This window comes from Cololabis saira, chromosome 8 (genome assembly GCF_033807715.1).
Source record: "Cololabis saira isolate AMF1-May2022 chromosome 8, fColSai1.1, whole genome shotgun sequence".
Classification (NCBI taxonomy): Eukaryota; Metazoa; Chordata; class Actinopteri; order Beloniformes; family Belonidae; genus Cololabis; species Cololabis saira.
The window spans coordinates 49,478,628-49,499,005 of NC_084594.1; the positions used below are offsets into that span (position 1 = coordinate 49,478,628).

General features: G+C 44.5%; 1 protein-coding gene across 1 annotated transcript in view; it reads left to right on the forward strand.

Annotated features, from left to right (window-relative positions):
• The window catches only part of si:ch211-117k10.3 (Krueppel-like factor 15), a 50,417-nt gene that overhangs the window by 25,144 nt on the left and 4,895 nt on the right, over positions 1-20,378 (forward strand). Inside the window, exon 2 of the mRNA XM_061728206.1 lies at positions 16,152-17,322. Within this exon, the coding sequence (XP_061584190.1) occupies positions 16,217-17,322 (1,106 nt within the window). The 5' untranslated portion in view covers positions 16,152-16,216. The remainder of the gene's footprint in view (positions 1-16,151; positions 17,323-20,378) is intronic.

Sequence of the window (20,378 nt, forward strand, 5' to 3'; positions counted from 1 at the left end):
GGAGAGCAACCCTGTTGTGAGGACGGCGATGCAGGGAGACCCAGGACAAGAGAAACCAGCATGGGCGGCCGAGTTGACTGAACTGATCTGTGCTGTGTCTCTACAATCACCACAGAGCGGCACCCGCCCTCGCCGGGGCCCCCTTGTGTGTTGGCTGTGTGGCCAGGCTGGCCATATAAGTGTGAGGTGCCCCAGGCGTGCTGATATTCATTTCATTTCATTTTATTCTTTATTTTCATTCAAAAAACAAAACAATTCAATACAAACACAAATACAAATGTTCCTAACTTATGAATGAAAAGGGAGCAGAAAGAAGAAGAATCTTATCTGATCTGCCCCTTTCACAAATAACATCATTTAATAATAATTAAAAAAAAAAAAAAAAAAAAAAAAAAAAAAAATATTCAGGGAAACGCCCCCGGGTCTGTGTAAATGGGACGACACAGACCCCCACCCTGCCTTGATTTCATTGGACGGAGCCCAGCCGCACGGACGGGGGAGCGGGGCTTCACTCCCCCCAGAAGCAGATGACATCGCTGAGTCTGTGAGGTTGGTTGGTTGGACTCACAGGGGGGATTTCTGCCATGTTCCAGTCACCATGGCAGGGGCTCCATGTACGGCCCTTGTCGACACCAGCTCCACAGCTACATTAATGAGACCGGACGTGGTTCCAGCAGGGACTCAGTTGACACCCACTCTGGTGAAGCTGCGAACAGTGACTGGTGGGTTAGCCCCCATGCTTGGGAGAGGGGTTGTGGCTATACGGGTGGGGGGGCTGTCAGTGTCTTTTAGGGTGTGGGTTGCAGAAGTACAGGACCCCTGTATATTAGGACTGGACTTCCTGCGGGCTGCTCGCTGTGTGCTAGATCTGGGGAAGAACACACTGGCCTTTCTAGGGGGTCCCACAGTTGAAATGGTGCACCCCACGCTAGCCACGTCACCACACCCACCAACCTCGAGAGTGGCTGAAACACACCCCCCGCTCCAAATCCCCCCTCCTGCAGCAATGCCCCCCAACACCAATGCTACCCCCAGCCTCACCCCCACTCAACAACCCACAGCTCTGGGAGTGGACAGACTGGCAGCAGTGAGGGAGGTGTGGAAACGCAGCTGTGATAACTTGGAACCTGAGCAGCAGGAGGATCTGTGGCAGGTATTGTGGGAGTTTAAGGACATTTTTTGCTTTGACGGAAGTGGAGGTGGGCCTGACACACTTGGTGCAGCACGAAATTGACACAGGCGATGCACGGCCCATCAAAACACGCCCCCGCCGCCTCCCCCTGGCCCATCAGACAGCAGCAGACAGTGCTATTGATGAGATGTTGTCAACCGGCATCATTGAACCCTCTGACAGCCCCTGGGCCTCGGGGGTTGTGATGGTTAATAAGAAAAGGAGTCCAAAGATGAGATTCTGTGTGGACTACAGACCGCTGAATAGTGTGACCAAGAAAGACTCATACCCGCTGCCCCGCATCGACGATGGTCTGGACTTAGTGTCCGGCTCGTCCTGGTTCTCCTCCCTAGACCTGCGCAGCGGGTATTGGCAGGTGCCCCTCAGTCCTGAAGCCAGACCAAAGACAGCTTTTTGCACTGGACGGGGGTTGTGGCAGTTTCAAGTCCTCTGCTTCGGCCTGTGCAACGCCCCGGCCACGTTTGAACGGCTAATGGAAAAAGTGCTGGCCGACGTCCCCCGACAGGAGTGCCTGGTCTACCTGGACGATATCCTGGTCCACGGGGGCTCCTTCCAGGCGGCCTTAGGAGCTCTGCGACAGGTTCTACAGAGGATAGCAGCAGCGGGGCTGAAGCTCCACCCCGACAAGTGCTGCTTCATGAGGAGAGAGTTGGAGTTCTGGGGACACAGAGTCGGAGGAGAAGGCATCAGCACCTTGGAGGACAAGGTGCGGGCAGTAAAGGACTGGCCAGCCCCCACTAATCTACGGGAGCTGAAGAGTTTCCTTGGACTTGCGTCCTATTACAGGCGGTTCGTGCGTGGCTTCTCCTGTATAGCCGCACCCCTGTTCTGCAACGGAAAGACTGTGATTTTGCCTGGACTCTTGAGTGCGAGCTGGCCTTCAGCTCTTTGAAGAAGGCCTTGACAGAGTCTCCCATCCTCACCCCCCCAGACCTCAACCTTGTCCTGGACACAGACGCCAGTGATGTTGGGATCGGGGCGGTGTTGAGCCAGGTGGGGTCAGAGGGGGAGAAAGTGGTGGCGTACTTCAGAAATGTAGTGTCCAGGATGTATCGGAAGGACGAGGAAGCGTAAGCCAGTTTAACAGATTTATTACCTGATACAGAAATGGGTTACTGTTGGCCGTAACCACGCCAAAACAACAAAAACCCCGCTGAGCTCACTCAATCAGTTGTTCAACTCCGCTCAACAGCTGCTCAACGGGCGCCGACCAACCGCCACACGCATGCGTACACTCACAACTCACGTGCTTACCCCGCCCCTACCTGTTCTCTACCCACAGGCTTAACATTAAACAGAACATCTGAACATGACAACATTACTAAACATAACTGAACATTACTGCAGGGTCGCTACAATACTCTTCCTCCTGTAGCCATGTTTCTGTCAAACAGAAAATATCACTCCAGAGGGGTATTCCAGGAAGCGGGTTTTGTGAAAACTCTGAGTTTGTTAAGCCTGAGATGAGGGAAATCAAGAGGTTTTCAGTTCCAGAAAGATTTAACTCAAACTCTGAGTCAGTTACTATGGCAACTGACCCTCTGAACCTAACCTGCTCGCTAGCAGGTTTACTTCAATAAAGCCTGAGTTTCTCTCTGTCTCCTCCCTCAGTGGCGTCAATTCAGCCAATGGGCCTTTACGCAGTACGCATCCGTTTTCTGCACCACGGACAGCAAGCGGCAGAGTTAGAGAGCAGAAAAAGCGTATCTAACAAACGCAACGTATTTTATTCATTATGTCAGTGCAACAATATCACAGGGACATCCGAGTTTAACTTCAAACAGTTAAAGTCCAAATGCAAAAAGGAGAGGGAGGAGCAGAAGACAGAAAGAGAGAGAGAGTAAAAAAAAAAGCCAAATATTTCCCTTAAACAGATTTATAAGAGGGTAGTGTGATTTGATTTCTTACCTTAAAATGAACTTGCATAATTAATCCATCAGTGGCTACAGCCTCGTTAATATCTTCTGCTGCTGGGGCAACATTGGACCCATCACTTGCCTTCTTTCGTTTTTTTTTTAATTGCGTGGTGGTCTGCTTCCTTTTCATTTTTGTAAGTTAGTAACACTGCAGAGCGCGCTAAAAACGAGATTGATAGCGACCACTGTCGTCAGGGACGTTGGGACATCACATTTCAAGATATGAGGGGGGGTACAAGTGTTGGGAAAGATAATACCTAGTGAAATCCATCATGTTGTTCTGATATGCATTTGTAGTTATTTTATATGTGTTAAGTAATAGAATAAATCAATACAAATACACACAGAGTAATTCCATAAATGTATTAAAAAAAACATTTACATTTTCCCCTGAAGCCGAGGTGTGGCGGCTGCCCCTGATCTAAATGACAATAAAATGTCATTCAATACCATTCCACCACTGTTTTCATCTGTAATATTATAAGACAGTGGGCTTAAATGTTAAATGAATACTGCATTCAAACTTCCACATTGACTGCAGCAACTTTCTCCCACGCCAATTGTCTCTCCTTTGCTGCTGCAGCTGTTTTTTTTTCTCCAAAATATGCTCTCATACTCGCCGTACGCACGTATTAACACTTCTAACTCCAGTGGCGTAAAGTATGTGGATCTTCAGATGCAAACTAATGTTTCATCAAAGGGATTTTGTAAATTGAAATGTTAAATAAAGTTTAAAAAAAAAAAAAAAGTATGTGGATCTTTTGCTGTTGCCATGGTGAATCGTTGTATCAGGGCTCTATTGATGATGGCTTTTTATTTTCTTCACGCACGCGCTTAACTCAAGGTTAACAAACTCAGAGTTGATTGAACTAACTCATATCCGCTGTTCTGGAACCGACAACTCTGAGTTTCCTATGTCAGGTTAAGTCAACTCGGAGTTCAGGTTTAAACTCAGAGTTCTTTTAACCTGCTTCCTGGAATACCCCTCTGCTCTTTGTAATTATATCGTTTACTAACAGAGACTTGGAGCTTAACAATCGTATATTTAGTTAACGCCTCCAAAACGCCATTTTGGAGGCGTTAACCAAAATAACGGGGAACTGAAACCACTTCTATTTTGCTAGGCACCTGGTTAGAGTCGCGAATTACATAATGCAATCCTACAGTTTTATTGGCAAACGTTTGTCCTCGAGAAGCAGCAGAGAAGTGTGTTAAACTGCAGCTCTGCATCCTGGCCTGGACTCTGCATTGTCAGGGGGAGTGTCTAATAAAACTGGCCAAATTACTAGAGACAAGAGCTGCACCATCCCAGGTGGGATGAATGCCGTCTCTTCTAATCAGACCGGGCTTTCCCCAAAACGTCTCCCAATTGTCAATAAAGGCCACGTCGTTTTCTGAACACCACCGCGACAAACAGCGGCGGAGGGAGAGCATGCGACTAAACATGTCATCGCTGGTCAGATTGGGGAGGGGACCAGAGAAACCTACGGAGTCTGACATGGTTTTGGCGTAGTTACACACCGAGACAATATTCATTTTAGTGACTTCCGACCGGCGAAGACGGGAGTCATTAGCTCCGACATTGAAAAAGGGGAGTTTTTCCTTGCCACTGTTTGGCTTAAGGCTTTTATCCCACTATGGGCGTTTTTACCTGCCATTGTTTATGTAATAAATTGCTCGGGGGTCATGTTCTGGGTCTCTGGAAAGCGTCTAGAGACAACTTTTGTTGTATTAGACGATATATAAATAAAATTGAATTAAATTGAATTGAATGATAACTTTACCAAATTTACGATTACTCTTTGCCAGTAGCTTCAAATTTGCTTCGATACACCTGGATACACCTAACTATGGTCGCTGGAGTCGGCCTCACATGCCTGACTATGGAGTCGCCAATCACCAGGGTCGGCTTCTCAACAAGTGTGTCGCTGAGTGGGGAAAAACGGTTAGACACATGAAGCGGGTGGTGGTGTTCCGTGCGCCCTTTAGGACTACGCTTCCTTCGAACCGTCACTCAGCCGCGCTGCCTGGCCGGCTGCTCGGGAGCTGCAGGGGAGCGGCTACCAGCTGCTAAAGGCCGGTCCGTCACTAACTTAGCCTGACTAGATGACGAGTCTATCGGACTATGGTCTAGTTTAGGACATGTCTCTTTTCCCCGGACTTTTTACGTCCTGTCCGGGGTGTCCGGGGGAGTTTTATAAATTGATGATAATGTCCGGTTTTCCTCTTGTGTGTATATGTGTGTGTTTTGCGCCCCCCGGTTATCCTCGTTTGGTTCAGCGTGTGTGACGTAATCCCCGAGAGGCTGCCTTGTGGGCGGATCTCCAACACTCAACACTCAGGTTCAGCAGCAGACAGCGGCGGTGTCGCTTACCAGGCACACGCTCCCAAGATGCCGAAGCGAAAATGCAGCTTCACAGATGCACTGAAAAAAAAATCCGATCGGGACATATGGCAGGCTGAGTGCACCGTGTGCAAAGCTGGCACTTATGTTTCTGTGTCCAATAAAGGTGCCGGGGACATGCAGGTAACATCGACACAGAAAAACATAAGAAGGCAGTGCGAGGTCAGAGTAGCTCTTCAAAGTTGACCGAGTTCTTAGACCCGGGAAAACGGAGGATGCTGCAAATGCAGCGGAGGGTGCATTGGCATTTAGTACTGTGAAACACCACCACAGCAGTTACTGTAACTAATAGGCTACTAGAGTTGAGGGGGGATGAGGGGGGGTGGCATCCCCCCTGAAATAAAAGCGGTCAAAATCATCGTCCCTGAAATAAAAACGGTCCAAATCATCCCCCCTGTAAAACTGCCACCCCCCCTTTCCATCCCTTATGTCATTTCATCAATGAATGTGGTTTTACTGCTATTTCAACATTTAGAGTCATCACCAGAAAAATAACACCAGAAAAATAACTTATTTCACAATTTTCACCTGTGTCAAATAAACTTTAACTTGAAATAAGTTGTAAAATCTGCCAGTGGGATCTATCTTCTTATTACAAGCAAAGAAATATTGTTCCACTGGCAGATGTTTCTACTTATTTCAAGTGAAAATCTACTTGAAACAGGGGAAAATTGTTGTTTTTTCCAGTGATGAGTCTTGTTTTAAGTGTAATGAGATTTTTTTTTTTACTAAAATGAGACATTTTAACTAGAAATAAGACAAATATTCTTGTTAAGATTTTGAGTTTTTGCAGTGATCCATTTTACTTATCCTGTGAAGGACAGAGTCATATTGATAAGTTCAGAAAACTGTTTTTTATTGTTGTATTTGATGTAAGCCCAGTGGATATTTCAAGCTTACAGAAGGCTGCATTTAACTGCTGCTATGTCATTCCTGCAGTATTTCTGCAGGTGTTTTGGTCAGTGCTATTATTTGTAATATATTATATTATTTGTAATCAGCACAAATTATCTGTCCCCATATGATAAAATCCACCATCCCCACTGATTTTTTTTTACAATTCGAGTACTGACTGTAACTGTTATTATTTTAGACATAATAAAAAAGTTGAGTAACTTCTGAGAAGCCTATCTGAATTTCCGTCTTTGAGAGATATTATTTGGTAATATAACTGAATATTATATCCATACATATACATTTTAAATATATAAAAAATAAAACGAATCTTTGAGTAAACTGCGAGAATCATTTAAGTAGGCTATCTCGTGGCCGGGCCGAGTGTCCTCTTTTTTGAAAATCTAAATATGGTCAGCCTAGTCTAGTTGGCGGAACCAGACCTCTAACTCAGCCTTTCTCAACCTTTTTTCAGTCATGACACCTTTCAAAAGTGAATAAAATCTCACGACACCCCAGAGTAAAATATAATTAAAAACCACACTGCATCGCTCTGACTGTTGTTGATGCGTGGGCTAACTGCTGGGACTATTTTGCGAGCTTTCGCAAAAGCCGGCATTTCCGAGGTGCCGCACGGCACGGAAAGTGACTCTGACAGCGAGGAAATTTGGACTGGCACAGCTGATTTAGCGGAGCTCTTTAATGCAGAAACAAAGGATGAGGACTTTGATGGGGTTGATCGAAGTGAAAACTGAAATTAAGTACAATCAAACAAAGTTTTGCCCCCGCTCTATTTTTAAATACGCACACTTGTGTTCTTGTGTGTGTTCTGCAGCGCGTGTGGGTGATTAAGGCGGCGCTCCGTGTGTGTAGACGGCGCCTTTTCGGTCAGGGTGCCGTGTGTGTGTTTTAAATACAGAAATGACACACAAAACGGGTATGCCTTTCCACACGGCGCGCCGAATGGTCGCGAAAATACGGTATTTATATATGAAATGTCAGAATAGGTCATTTTTTGACGACACCCCTGAAGCAGTCAGACGACACCCCAGGGTGCCGCGACACCCCGGTTGAGAAAGGCTGCTCTAACTCACTGAGCCTCGCCTCCAGTCCTGCAAATAAACTACACTTCAAGCACTTACCGTCTTCGCTAAAGGAGGCAGAGGAATAGCTAAACATTTCACACACTGAGCAGCAAAGCGGTGAAACGGTGGGAGAAGGGGAGGCCATGCTAAGAGGCTAACAGAGGCTAACAGACAGAAAATGTATCGGTGATTGGTGACAATGAAAGTTGTGGAAGAGAAAAATGTGCGAGTGTTGAAATAAAGACAGAAATTGACCAGATATAGTACTATTTTGTGCCTATAAAACAAATATAAACCCTATTTTCTTATTACAGAAAAGAGCCTTAAGGATAATTAATTGATCTGACTATTATGAACCAACAAATAATCTCTTTAATATAATACTCTAAAATTCCATGATATAGTAGAGCAGAATACTGTTTTATTTGCTTTTAAAGCCCAGCAGAAACTGCTTCCAAACTGCATTCAGGATTTGTTCCAAATAAAAAGAAACCCGCTATGACCCGAGGGGGAAACTCATATTTGAGATGACGAAAGCAAGAACAAATATAAAAAAAAGTTGTACATCAATTAAGGCAAGAGAAATATGGAATAGTTGTGACAACGACCTAAAAATGTGCTGTTCTATCTACATAATATAGGTAGTATAATATACTATACATAACTATATGTATAGTATAGTATATATATATATATATATATATATATATATATATATATATATATATATATATATATATATATATATATATATATAGTATATTGTATAGTAACAAAAACATTCTAGAATGTGTGTTAGGTTCAGGCACGTAACATTTGTAACATCAAACTCTCTGGAGACAAAGAAAGACACAAAACGGTTAGAATTTACTTGCAAGGAGAGCAGTCGAGATTTGTAAGATCTCCAACATACTCTGATTTGTCTCTGCTGCTTCCTTGCTTTTTATGAACTCTGGGTGTACCCTAGATTACATAGCTAACTGCGCCCCTAAAGGGAGGGGAAAGGAGTGGTCACAGTCAGCGGATTCAGGTATTGAGTCAGGCATTGATTCGTTCTTGTTCTCATTTGTTTAGCAACAAGAAGTTTCCTCTTCTCTGCAGATATCTGCTCTATGCTGATATCCGGAAACTTCTTGTGCAGTACTTATAATCACTTAAACACAGCATTGTTTTATCAGTGTGTCACAGGCGTAAGCCAGTCATCATATGTTCTGTTAATAGCAAGCATGATAACTTATTATTTATTTACAATAGTTCCAACATTTCCCTCCTGTTTATCATGCATGCTTATACAACACATCATACTTCATATCACAACCTAGTCTTCTCAAAAGATTTTCAACTAGGAGTTCATTTCTGTTGTCACACATTTACACTCAGAGATCTTCAATGTTTATTTTCTCCATGAGTCCCGAGATCAGGGAACAGGTCCGGCGGATGCGGGTGGTCGTTGATGTCATCATCCTTTTCTCCTTCGTTGTCGTCCTCGGTGTCCGTTCTCGAGGAATCCGTGGCTAGCAGGGGGTATGTCTTCTGTAGTGATGCTGGCCGTTGAGGCCCAAGGGCCGTCACGATCAACCTGTTGAGGAGAGCTCAGAATGCAACTGGAATGCAACAGCAGCCACACAGTGTGAGGATAGCCGCGAACACCGCTATGGATGTGAGCACCGAGGCTACCAAGGTTTTTGTAGCATCCGAACACGTTCAGTCAATCCTCCCACATGGAGGTATTTACCCCTGAATGTTCCTTCATTTTAGCGTTTAAGGCTCGAAGTCCTTGAATGGTCTTAGTCAGGCTTCCGTCCGAGGCGGTATTATTCGGGATGAAAGTGCAGCATTGTTCACCAAACAGAGTGCACACTCTGCCTTTTTTCCCGCCAGCAGCATGTCCAATGCTATTCGATTCTGAAATGACATCAATGAGGTTGTGGACAACTGTTCATGCACGGCCTCAAACCCATCCGCGGTATAGTTTCCTAGACGTTGTACATTGTAATGGATGTAATTAATGCAGTCCGCATTCTTATTTGGTACACGTGGTCTATGGTCAGCAGTAAACCGTCCATTGTTACTGGAGTTACTCTGACCGGAAGAAAGGGCCAAAAGGGCCGCTGCGATGACTACCCATGACCTTCGCCTTCTGGACAAGTCTGCCCAGGATATCATTGTTGTTGTTATTTCAAAACAGCCTCCTCTCTAAGCAGGTCTCGTTAATCCTGAGAATGCTGCAGGCTCTTCACTGGCTTTCGAGCCTACCTGCCTCTAGTTGGCGACAGATCTGCTCTATTACCAGGCTCTGTTCTCAGAGACTCCTATTTTGAGGGTTGTTCTGAAATAATCTTTTTACAATGTGATTGGTGTACCCACGTACTCCTTTCTGCTATCTTAACGGCCGTGGGCGTCGTCAACAGCACCTGATATGGTCCTTCCCACTTGGCGGAATGCCAATGTTTTTTCTTTATGCTCCTGACCAGGACCCAGTCTCCAGGTTCCACTAGTTGATCTTCCTGTGGATTGATAGGCGTATAGGATTCGTCATTCAAATTTCTTTGTTTTTCCAGCATCTGTCTCATATAATCAGATAAATCTGTTTCTTCCTCAGTTTCCCACTGGTGTTTAAAAGCCGGGAGCCTATATGGTCTGCCGAATAACATCTCATACGGCGTGAGTCCCCCTGAGCTGGTGATGTTTAAGTACATTTTTACTAAATCCAAACATTGAACCCAGCTCCGACCGGTTTCTTCCATACATTTCCTCAGTCGATTTTTAATGGTGCCGTTTGTTCTTTCAACTAGACCCGCGCTTTGGGTATGATAAGCGCAGTGATGTTTCAGGTCGATGTGAAACAGTTTACCTATTTTATCAATTAGCTGATTTACGAAATGAGTGCCATTATCGCTATAGATACGCTCAGGTATCCCATAACGGGGAATGATATCTTTACATAAAGCTTTTGCTACTGTCAGGGCGTCCGGGGTCTTTGTTGGAAACAGTTCGACCCATTTTGTAAATGCATCTATTATCACTAGACAGTACTGTCTTCCCTCTACTTTATTTAACTGAATGAAATCCATGTTTATAGCTTGGAAAGGATATTGAGGCTTGGGAAACCTTCCCCTCCTAGGTCTTAGGTTTCCCTGAGCGTTGTGTTTTGCGCATATCAAGCATGCCCTGCAAAAATGTTTTGAGTATAGATTAAAGCCATAGGTTGTGAATATTTTTTCTATTTGGGATATCATTCCTCTGGTTGCGACGTGAGATTTACCGTGGCTTAAAATTGCTGCCCAACGGAAAAGATTTCGTGGTAAAATAGGTCTGTTTTCGGGTCATTTGTATATATCGTCGGTTAGTGTGGCACCGTGTTTTTTCCACCGGTCTCGCTCGGTTTGGGGACTTTTTTGCTGCATTTCCGCCAAAATCTGTGAGGGCAATCGTGGTTTCATTTCTCATTCTGTCATGAATATCCCCGCTTCTGCAGCTGCTTTTGCTGTCTTATCTGCAAAATCATTTCCTCGGGAGACTTCATCCTGTCCTCCAGTATGAGCTGCGCACTTACATACTGCCAATTTTGCTGGTAGCTGAATAGCGGCCAGCAGTTCCTGTAATAATTTTGCATGTGTAACTGGTTTCCCAGTTGAATTGATCATTCCTCTATTATGCCAGTACTGGGCGAACGTGTGTACTGAGGAAAAAGCGTACTGACTGTCGGTATATATAGTAACCTGTCTTCCTTTCATCACAGTACATGCTTCTGTCAGGGCTACGAGTTCTGCAGCCTGTGCCGAAAAATTTGCAGGTAGCGCTTTTGCCAGTACGACTTCTTTTCTTGATACTACTGCATACCCCGTTTTGCGTTTTTCCGTATTGGTTCTTTTTAGAGGAGCCATCCACAAACAATGTTTTCCCTTCAGTTAATGGTTCACTCTGTAAATCGGGTCGGGATTTTGCTGTTTGTTCGGCCTGCTCCTGGCTTCCCATCTTCAGGGAGAGGAATGAGTGTTGCAGGATTAAGTGTGGTGCACCGCTCGATGTGCAAATGGGGCTGAGACAGCAGTGTGGATAGGCAAGATAAATGTCTTGCAGGAGACAAAAATGTCATATTTGTCTGTAGTAATAGTGCCGAAACTGCATGAGGCACTTTTAAAGTGAGTTGGTGAAATAAAACCACTCCTGCACTGTATTCCACAGCCATGGAGGCTGCTATCACTGCTCTAACACAGTGAGGCAGCGCGCAGGCCACGCTATCTAATCTGGATGAGTAGAAGGCCACAGGACGCAGCTTAGCGCCGTGCTGCTGCGCTAGTAAGGATGTCATAAAAAATCCTTTGCAAACAACCATTTGAACAAATGGCTTTCTGTAGTCGGGTAGGGCTAGCGCCGTTGTGGCAGTCATAGCCTGTTTTACCTCAGAAAATGATTTTTCTGCTTCCTCTGTCCATATTAGAGGTGTATTCATAGAGATGTCTTTTTTATACATGAGTCTACTGAGTGGATGCGTGAGTTCAGCAAAGTTGGGTATCCATGGTCTACAGTAATTAACTAGACCCAGGAATGACATCATCTGCCTTTTAGTAACCGGTTTGGGTGCTTGTAATACTGTAGTTTTTCTATCCTCAACGATTGTTCGACCTTGTGAATTCAAATGGTGTCCCAAATACTTGATCTGTTCTTTGCATATCTGTAGCTTATTTTTACTCACTTTGTGACCTTCTGCTGCCAAATGATTTAATAACGCTAAGGTGTCTGTTTGGCAGGCTTGTTTATCCGGTGATGCTAACAAAATGTCATCCACGTAGAGAAGGATTTGACTTCCTTTTGGAGGGGTAAACTTTGCCATGCTGGCCGACATTACTTGAGAATAAATAGTGGGGCTTTCGCAGTACCCCTGTGGTAATCGGGTGTAGGTGTACCTTTTCCCTTTAAACGTGAATGCGAACCAGAACTGACACTCTTTGGCTATTGGAACGGAGAAAAACGCATTACTAATATCCACACATGAAAAATACTTAGCATCTGACCTGAGGGAATTCAACAAAGTGTGGGGGTCTGGTACACATGGGGCCCTATGGATTACAGCCTCATTTACTGCCTGTAGGTCTTGTACCATCCTCCATCCTACAGATGGTGGCTGTTTTTTTACTGGAAAAATGGGGGTGTTACACGGTGAATCGTAACATTCCACGATGACCCCTGACTTTATTAGGTCTGTTATTACCGGTTTTATCCCCTCAATAGCATCTGGTTTCAGTGGATATTGTCGCTGACATGGACGATACTCTGTTTTTGGTCTTATTATGACTGGGATTACATCTTTCAGTAATCCTACATCAGAGGGTCCTTGTGACCACAATGTGGGAGGTAGTTTAGCCAGAAACTGCTCCTCTTCTGTGGTCAAAATAAACGTTTCTCACGCCTGTCTTCCATGCAGATGTGTAGCAGGAATTGTTGCTGCCACATTCATCAAATGTTCCCCAGTCTTATTGGGTGGTGTGTTTGTTAAGTCAAGGGTATAATATACCCACGGAACGCCCCTCCCGCATAGAATGTTTATATCTACATTCTCCAGCTCTTTCTTTCTTTTGACATGTATATTGCCATCTTCCCCTGGTATTAGAGCTAATTGCAGTAAATTTACGGGACAGTCGGGCATTATCAAAATGGTCATCTGGGTTGTCGCACCCTGGGGATCTCTAACCCACACTGGTTTAGAAATGGGCACCATACTAAGCGCACCATCTGCCGACCGCACCGAGAGGGTTTCATCACTTGTGCTCATTCCTGGGATTCTTTCATTGCATGTAGTTTTACATGCCCCTGAGTCACACAGGAACGTGACTTGTTTTCCATTTACTGATAGGGTTATCTGTGGCCTGATTTGTTCCAGTGAGAGGAGGTGTTCAAGATTCATAATACAATCCTCTGCTTCCTGTTCCTCCTCATCCTCCTTTTGGGGTGGGGGTGTATTGGCCCTAGTCTTAACGGTTGGAGTGTCGGCTAGTCATGCGCTAGTTCCCTCCTGTCGAGGGCATTCTTTAGCCACGTGTCCTTTCTGGCCGCATGCCCAACACCCTTCTCCTCCCATGTTAATCCATGGTCGCCCTCTCCCGTGTCCGTAACCCCCTCTGCCCCGATGTTCTTTTCCGCGGTGTCCTCCCTTACCGCGATGTCCGCTTCTACCGCGATATCCTCCCTGATAGTAAATTTCCGCCTGCCCTCCTTCTGCCAAAAACGTGTCCGCGGCTTGTTTTTTCCCTTTTGTAATTCTATCAGCGTGGATAGCGTTATCTATGTATTCACTTAATGTTTTCCCCCCGAGGCCGACTAAGTGTTTCTCTACCCATTTCTTAACGTGAGTTCTAGATCCGTCATGGAGCGCGTTTTTTAGCTGTTGTTGATAAGCCCCATCCGGCTGCTCATCGTAAGTAATGCCACTGTGGCGCCTAAAAGCTTTTTCCATTCGGATTCTGTAATCGTCGAACGATTCATCATCTTCTTGTTTAATTCTTCCAATCTCGGTGTAATCTGCGCGCCTCTTATACCGTTTGCAGACTCGCTCTAATAAGCTTGTGAAATCAGTCTTCAGCTGCTGATTATCGTGGGGTTTGGGTTGTCCCTGGTGATTCGTGGGGTTCCAACTTCCTTTAACATGATACCAATCAGGCCCTGTTGATATCATGACAATGGTTTGGCATTCAAAACCATTTAAATTATAAGACTTCCTTAGAGCCTCCATCTGCTCAACATACCCTTCTGGGTCTTCCTTGGGTGCGGGCACCCCCTCTAAAGCTTTCCTAAACTCGTCCTTGGTCCAGGTACGATCATCTTCGGCTTTGTAATATAAAACTTCCTTTTCTCTTTCTTCACTTGCCTTCGCTCTTTCTATTTCTTCTTGCTTTTTCTTTTTTGCTTTACGTTCTCCGTTTTCCCGGCGGTGGGCCACATCTTTCCAATACTGAACACACTCATATCCATATTTCTTTTTCCATGTTTCACTTCCATTGCTTTCTTTAATTATCCTGTCACCAAGTTTCGTTAACTTGTGGGAATTTAATTCTCCGTCGTAACCAAACTTTTCCACCGATATCTGCAGGTATTTAACCTGTTTGGGGTCTGTCTTTTCTATACATTTCCAGTCGTTTGACTTTAATTTACTCTCGAAGTTTTTACTTGACCCGTTTCCCATTTTTTTTTTTTCTTCTTCTTCTTTTGGACCAGTGGGTTGGCGTCACCTAGGGTGACCTAACACTGGTTTATGTTTTATTTACGTGAGACGAGTTTGGTAAAAAATCTGAGTGGTAAGTCTCACTTGTACCGTTTATAGGTGGAGACTTCGTGCCTTTGTATCCACTCAGACCCAACCTGCGTCCTCACTTTTTAGTATGGGAATATTTCCATTGAAATATTACCCCTTTCATTCATTCATTCACAACCCCCCTTTTTTTTTTTTTTTTTGTGTGCACTTATTTCCTTATTCTATGCCAGGGGAGTCCGTCCTCCCACACGGAATTTAACTGGTCTTCGCTATCACTGTATTATTATAAAATAAAACTGACTTACCCTGTGTTGTGTCTAGCTCTCCTGCTATCGGAATGTCGTCAATCCTCGGGCTCCAGCGGTCAACCGAAGTTGGTCCCGTCAAAAGGGTCTCTGCCTTGGCCAAGGTCTTGTCCACCGCGTTCGCGTCAAACCGCTGGAACCGTCAGATAATATTGACATCCGGCTCGAAGGACCAATTAAATGTTAGGTTCAGGCACGTAACATTTGTAACATCAAACTCTCTGGAGACAAAGAAAGACACAAAACGGTTAGAATTTACTTGCAAGGAGAGCAGTCGAGATTTGTAAGATCTCCAACATACTCTGATTTGTCTCTGCTGCTTCCTTGCTTTTTATTAACTCTGGGTGTACCCTAGATTACATAGCTAACTGCGCCCCTAAAGGGAGGGGAAAGGAGTGGTCACAGTCAGCGGATTCAGGTATTGAGTCAGGCATTGATTCGTTCTTGTTCTCATTTGTTTAGCAACAAGAAGTTTCCTCTTCTCTGCAGATATCTGCTCTATGCTGATATCCGGAAACTTCTTGTGCAGTACTTATAATCACTTAAACACAGCATTGTTTTATCAGTGTGTCACAGGCGTAAGCCAGTCATCATATGTTCTGTTAATAGCAAGCATGATAACTTATTATTTATTTACAATAGTTCCAACAATGTGAAATGTAAATTTTATATTTTGTCTTATTTATTTTTGTCTTCTTCATGCATTGTTTCCATGGTTTAATGCTAATGTTTCTGATTTAAGCTGATAACGAGAGAAAAAAGGTAGGCACTATAAGCTACGACTTCAGCCTACACCTTTTCGGCAAAAGCAATGTTTATTTTACTTTTTCATTTTGTTTTGTAAAATAACTTGTACTTGTCGAAAATAAAGACAATTCATGAAGACAATTCAAAACACAAATTTTTTCCTGTCAGACCATAATATGCTGTTTACTGTGGTTCAGAGAAAATGTAAAAAAAAAAAAAAACAATTGCAGTCACCCTGACACATTGTCTAATGATAAAATAGTAAAAGTTTTCCCCCTGCAATATTGTGTTTTAAAAAACATTTACATAAAATTTTGTGTGCAACTATGGATAATCCAATCTCACTGTCTCTGCAGGGTTTCGTGACTCCTCTCCTGGATAGTTTTCCCAACACGCCTTCTACAACATTTGGCCTGGATCAATGGTGTCTCTCAGCAACATAACACTAAGTGTGGAGACTGACCTGTTTAGGGACAGTATTAGCAGTGAGCTGTGGGGGGCAGTAACAGTTGGAGATGGTGTCCTCAGCAAAGACCCCACTTCAGCCTCTTGCAACGCCTCTCAGGCAGGGGAGCAGCAGCCTAGCGCTGGGGAAGAAGAAGACGAAGAGGAAGAGGAAGAGGATGAAAATGAAGGTGCACATCTTCACATTTTTCTCGGTGCAGCAGGAGAAGGGGGGGCAGCCTGTCAGGAACCTAAGCTGCCAGAAGTACCTTTCGATCCCTCCTCCCCATTTTCTCCCACTCTGGAGGACATAGAGGAGTTCCTGAGGGAAAAGATGCAACTGGTGAAGGAAGAATTATTGACATCGAAGGAGGACGCCTCCCCTCTGACGAGTGGCTTATTTGATGCTCTGTTGTCCTCTGGGCCCCCAGTTACTTCCACAGAAACTGTAAGTGACTCAGACTCTAGAGCAGTCGTTTGCACTTCCAGCCCAGACTGCCGAAAGAAAGAGAAAAACAGCACTGGTCGAGCTGACCCTTCCCTTTCTGGCCACTGGAGCCCCTCTCTTCCAAGCTTAATGCCGCCAATGCTTCTTGAAGCTCCACTGGTTCTCCAGCTCCAGCCTTTACCCATGGCCCAGTCTCAGGCTTCAGCAGGCTCCTTTGCAGGAGCCCAAAGTGGCGTTCTGCTTACTCATCTGGTCATGGGCCTTCAGGGTACTACAGCACAAAATCTTATGTTCCTGGCCCCCCAGGTCTCTTCCTCGCCAACCGCCACTTTGATATCATTGAATAACAGAGATAACAAGTCAGCCGATCAGAAGTACGTGAAGATTGCTCCCCTGCCTATAACTACGAAAACTTTAGAAATCATGACTATGACGGGAGTTGAGGGGCAGGCCAACTGTCTCCTAAAAGCAGTGGCCCCTCGGGTGACCAAAGTGCTGCCAACAGAGAGGGTCCACAAGTGCTCCCACCCAGGCTGTGGGAAGATGTACACCAAAAGCAGTCATCTCAAAGCTCACTTCCGTCGGCATACGGGAGAGAAACCCTACACATGTAGCTGGCCAGAATGTGGCTGGAGGTATGTGGAATCCTGCATACTGTGAAAGCACTAAGGGCCTGATTTACTAAAGGTTTGCGTGCGTAAAAACCTGTGCAAACTTGACAGCACCCGCAAACCAATGTGCGAGCTGATCTACTAACAGCGTGCAAAGATGACTGCGTCTCTGAAATGCGCAAAATTGCACACGCAATTCAGTTAGTACTTTTGCCCTGATGAATAATCAATATGGGGCGTACCCGGCAGAAATCCTAAATACTGGGAGGGGAAGATGTAAATTGCTCCATTTACCACACGCAATGAGATTTACCAAGCCTTAAAGTAATTGCGCGTATTGTGATTGCGTCTGTATTTAATACGTTCGAAAGGAAGGTGCTAATCTGCTGCTGCTGTTATTGTGGCAAGGAGGCGACAACCAAAATCAAAGAATACGCAGAGAGAGAGTCTTTATTCTGCTGCATGCTATTTTAAAAATGGTTGCACAAGTTTTATTAAAGGCCACTTTTTCTTTAGTTCTTCGCCTTATATCTTGCCACCTTCTTTTAATGTGCCCCCCTCCACTCGCCCACAAGCAGGCCAAGCCTTTGTGCCAAAACTTTGTATTTTATTGATTACTTATCTTATTGAACGTGCTTATTAATCACAAAACACACGTTAAACATCATGACCAAATCCGCTCCGACCCGCTGTGTCTGTGATCAGCGCAGACAGACTGCAGCTTCGCCTGAATTATGGTTCCACGTTAAATCGACGGCGTAGCCAACCGCGTATAGGGTTGCGGTGCGGTGTGCGTCGCCGCGTACCCTACGCCGTCGGTTCTGCGTTGGTGCGACGCGGAACCATAAATCAGCCTTTAGTGTGCGCTCTGTGCGCTGTTCTGAACACTTCTCTTCTTTCGGCCATATGATGGTCCAGTCTGTCACACATTTACTGTCAGTGTTTGCTATATAATATATAATATTTGCAATATACTGTGGACATCTGAATAAAAACCTAACTCATAAATAGATGAATCAAAGCGCTCTCCAGCTCTGCGTCTGATATAGCCGATGTCTTTTTCTCCTCAGATCATGCAGAGCACCGCCGGGTCACGCAAACCCGACCAATTCAATATTAAAATCAAATTCAGTCCTGTGGCCCGTTTTTCTATTTCGTATTTTTGATCTGTGCCTAAAATTGAAATATGAAAAACCAGACGTTTTTCCGTTTTTTGTGTTACCAACTGCATTTATTCTATCGCAGGTTTTCTCCGATATTGCGTTTCTTTTGGTAATGTTTAAATTTCTTTGCATGAATGTGTTTGTGTGTGAATGTGAATGTTCATGAATGTGTTTATTTGCCTCTTCCACTAATATCTCTAACTCCAACTCGTCAAATTTCATTTTGCGCTTGTGACTTGTGACTGTGCATTCCATCCAGACTCTCCATGGCGCAGAGTTTGCGCTCGCAAACCGTAAGACACGCAACACCTCATTTAAATACTGCTGTTTGCACCTGTTATCAATTGCGCACGCAATCTTAGTTGATCACCCGCAAACCACGCAACAACAGCACGCGCAAACTTTTTCAGTGCACACGCAATTTAGTACTCTTTATTTAGGATCTTAGTAAATCGGGCCCTAACAGGTCATGCTTGAAATGTAGTTAAAGATCAAGTTTTGAGGGTTTTTCAACTTCACTGAAACTGACCTGGGTGATAGTGTTACCAATAAGTCATAGGATCTTGTAGTTTATTGCAAGCTTGAATGGCTAGAAATGTTGTTTTTTTTATCAAAGTTTATCTGTCTGTCTTTCATTAATTTAGTCCACTTTAATTAATTTGTTTTCTAAATACCATTTCCAAGCCTATGATAAAAATGTCTATTTACTTTTGTTGATTAACTTTGCTTAAATTTTTGTTTTAATTTAAAATAAATGTTGTTTTTTACTCTAGTAAATACCAGAACTAATTCCCAGACATCAGGCTCTAGTCTGATATCTGGGAACCTTTCAGTAGGTTAAAGCTTCCGTAATTTCACACCAGTAGAATTACTCAGCTGACATATAAAGAGTTACAAAAAGTGACACAGTTACTTGCATAACAAATGTCATTGTCAGCGTCTGTCATTGTGGATTGTTATCTTGGACTGTCACTTGAATGACTGTTGATACCAGGTATTACAACGCATCCTAGGTGGGAAAGGCTACGTGTGTTCCCACCTTTCATTACACCGTGTCCGCTTGTGACAGGAGCTCACGTCGTTCAACCCCTCGCATTAAAATGCATCCTAAGAAGTCCAATCACAAGTCGTGCATGCTAATGCAAGGTCTGAACACGTTCCAAGAAAGTTTCAGATCTGGTCACACAGTGCACATTTGGAGGTAGTCTGGAACAGCTGTGTTCAGATTTTTTTTATAGAGTGAACATGAAAGCATCCTAGGAAAGATATAAACCGGTGTTTCTCAGTTTGGTCCTTGAGGGCCCCTGCCCTGCATGTTTTAGATGTTTCCCTGCTCTTGCACACTTGGCCCAAATTAAAGGATTATTGAGAGATATATGCATACCCTGATGCCAACTGAGAGAGGTGGTCCATTAATTTGAATCGGGTGTGTTAGAACAAGCAAACAATTGTTGCCTCACAGCAAGAGGGTTCCTGGTTTGAATTCCAGCAGGGGCATCTGCATTGGTTTTGGAGTTTTAACGTCCCCTGCTTGAATGCATTTCCTCCGGGTACTCTGACGCCGCGGTGCAATAACCCCCGCGAGCGCTAGGGGGGTGCGTTCTTTTCCTGAATGGTTTATCCGACTTTATCCGATTATGAATCAAATAGATAAGGACAACTATTGTACAAAAAAAACAAAAAAAAATAGAATCACACACACACACGAACCCGAAATGCGTTGCTACCAAGCGAACCAATCACAGCCCTCTCGGTCTGCGTTGGGTCTGCGGCCTCTTGACACGTAGTTACAATTTTTGGGAGGTACATGCCAGGCACGGCGAAGCGTGCGCCGTGGGGGGCTCATTGCGTCGCAACCTGCGGCGCACGCTCGCCGTGGATTTAACGCAGAACCATAATCCAGCCTTAAGTGTGTGT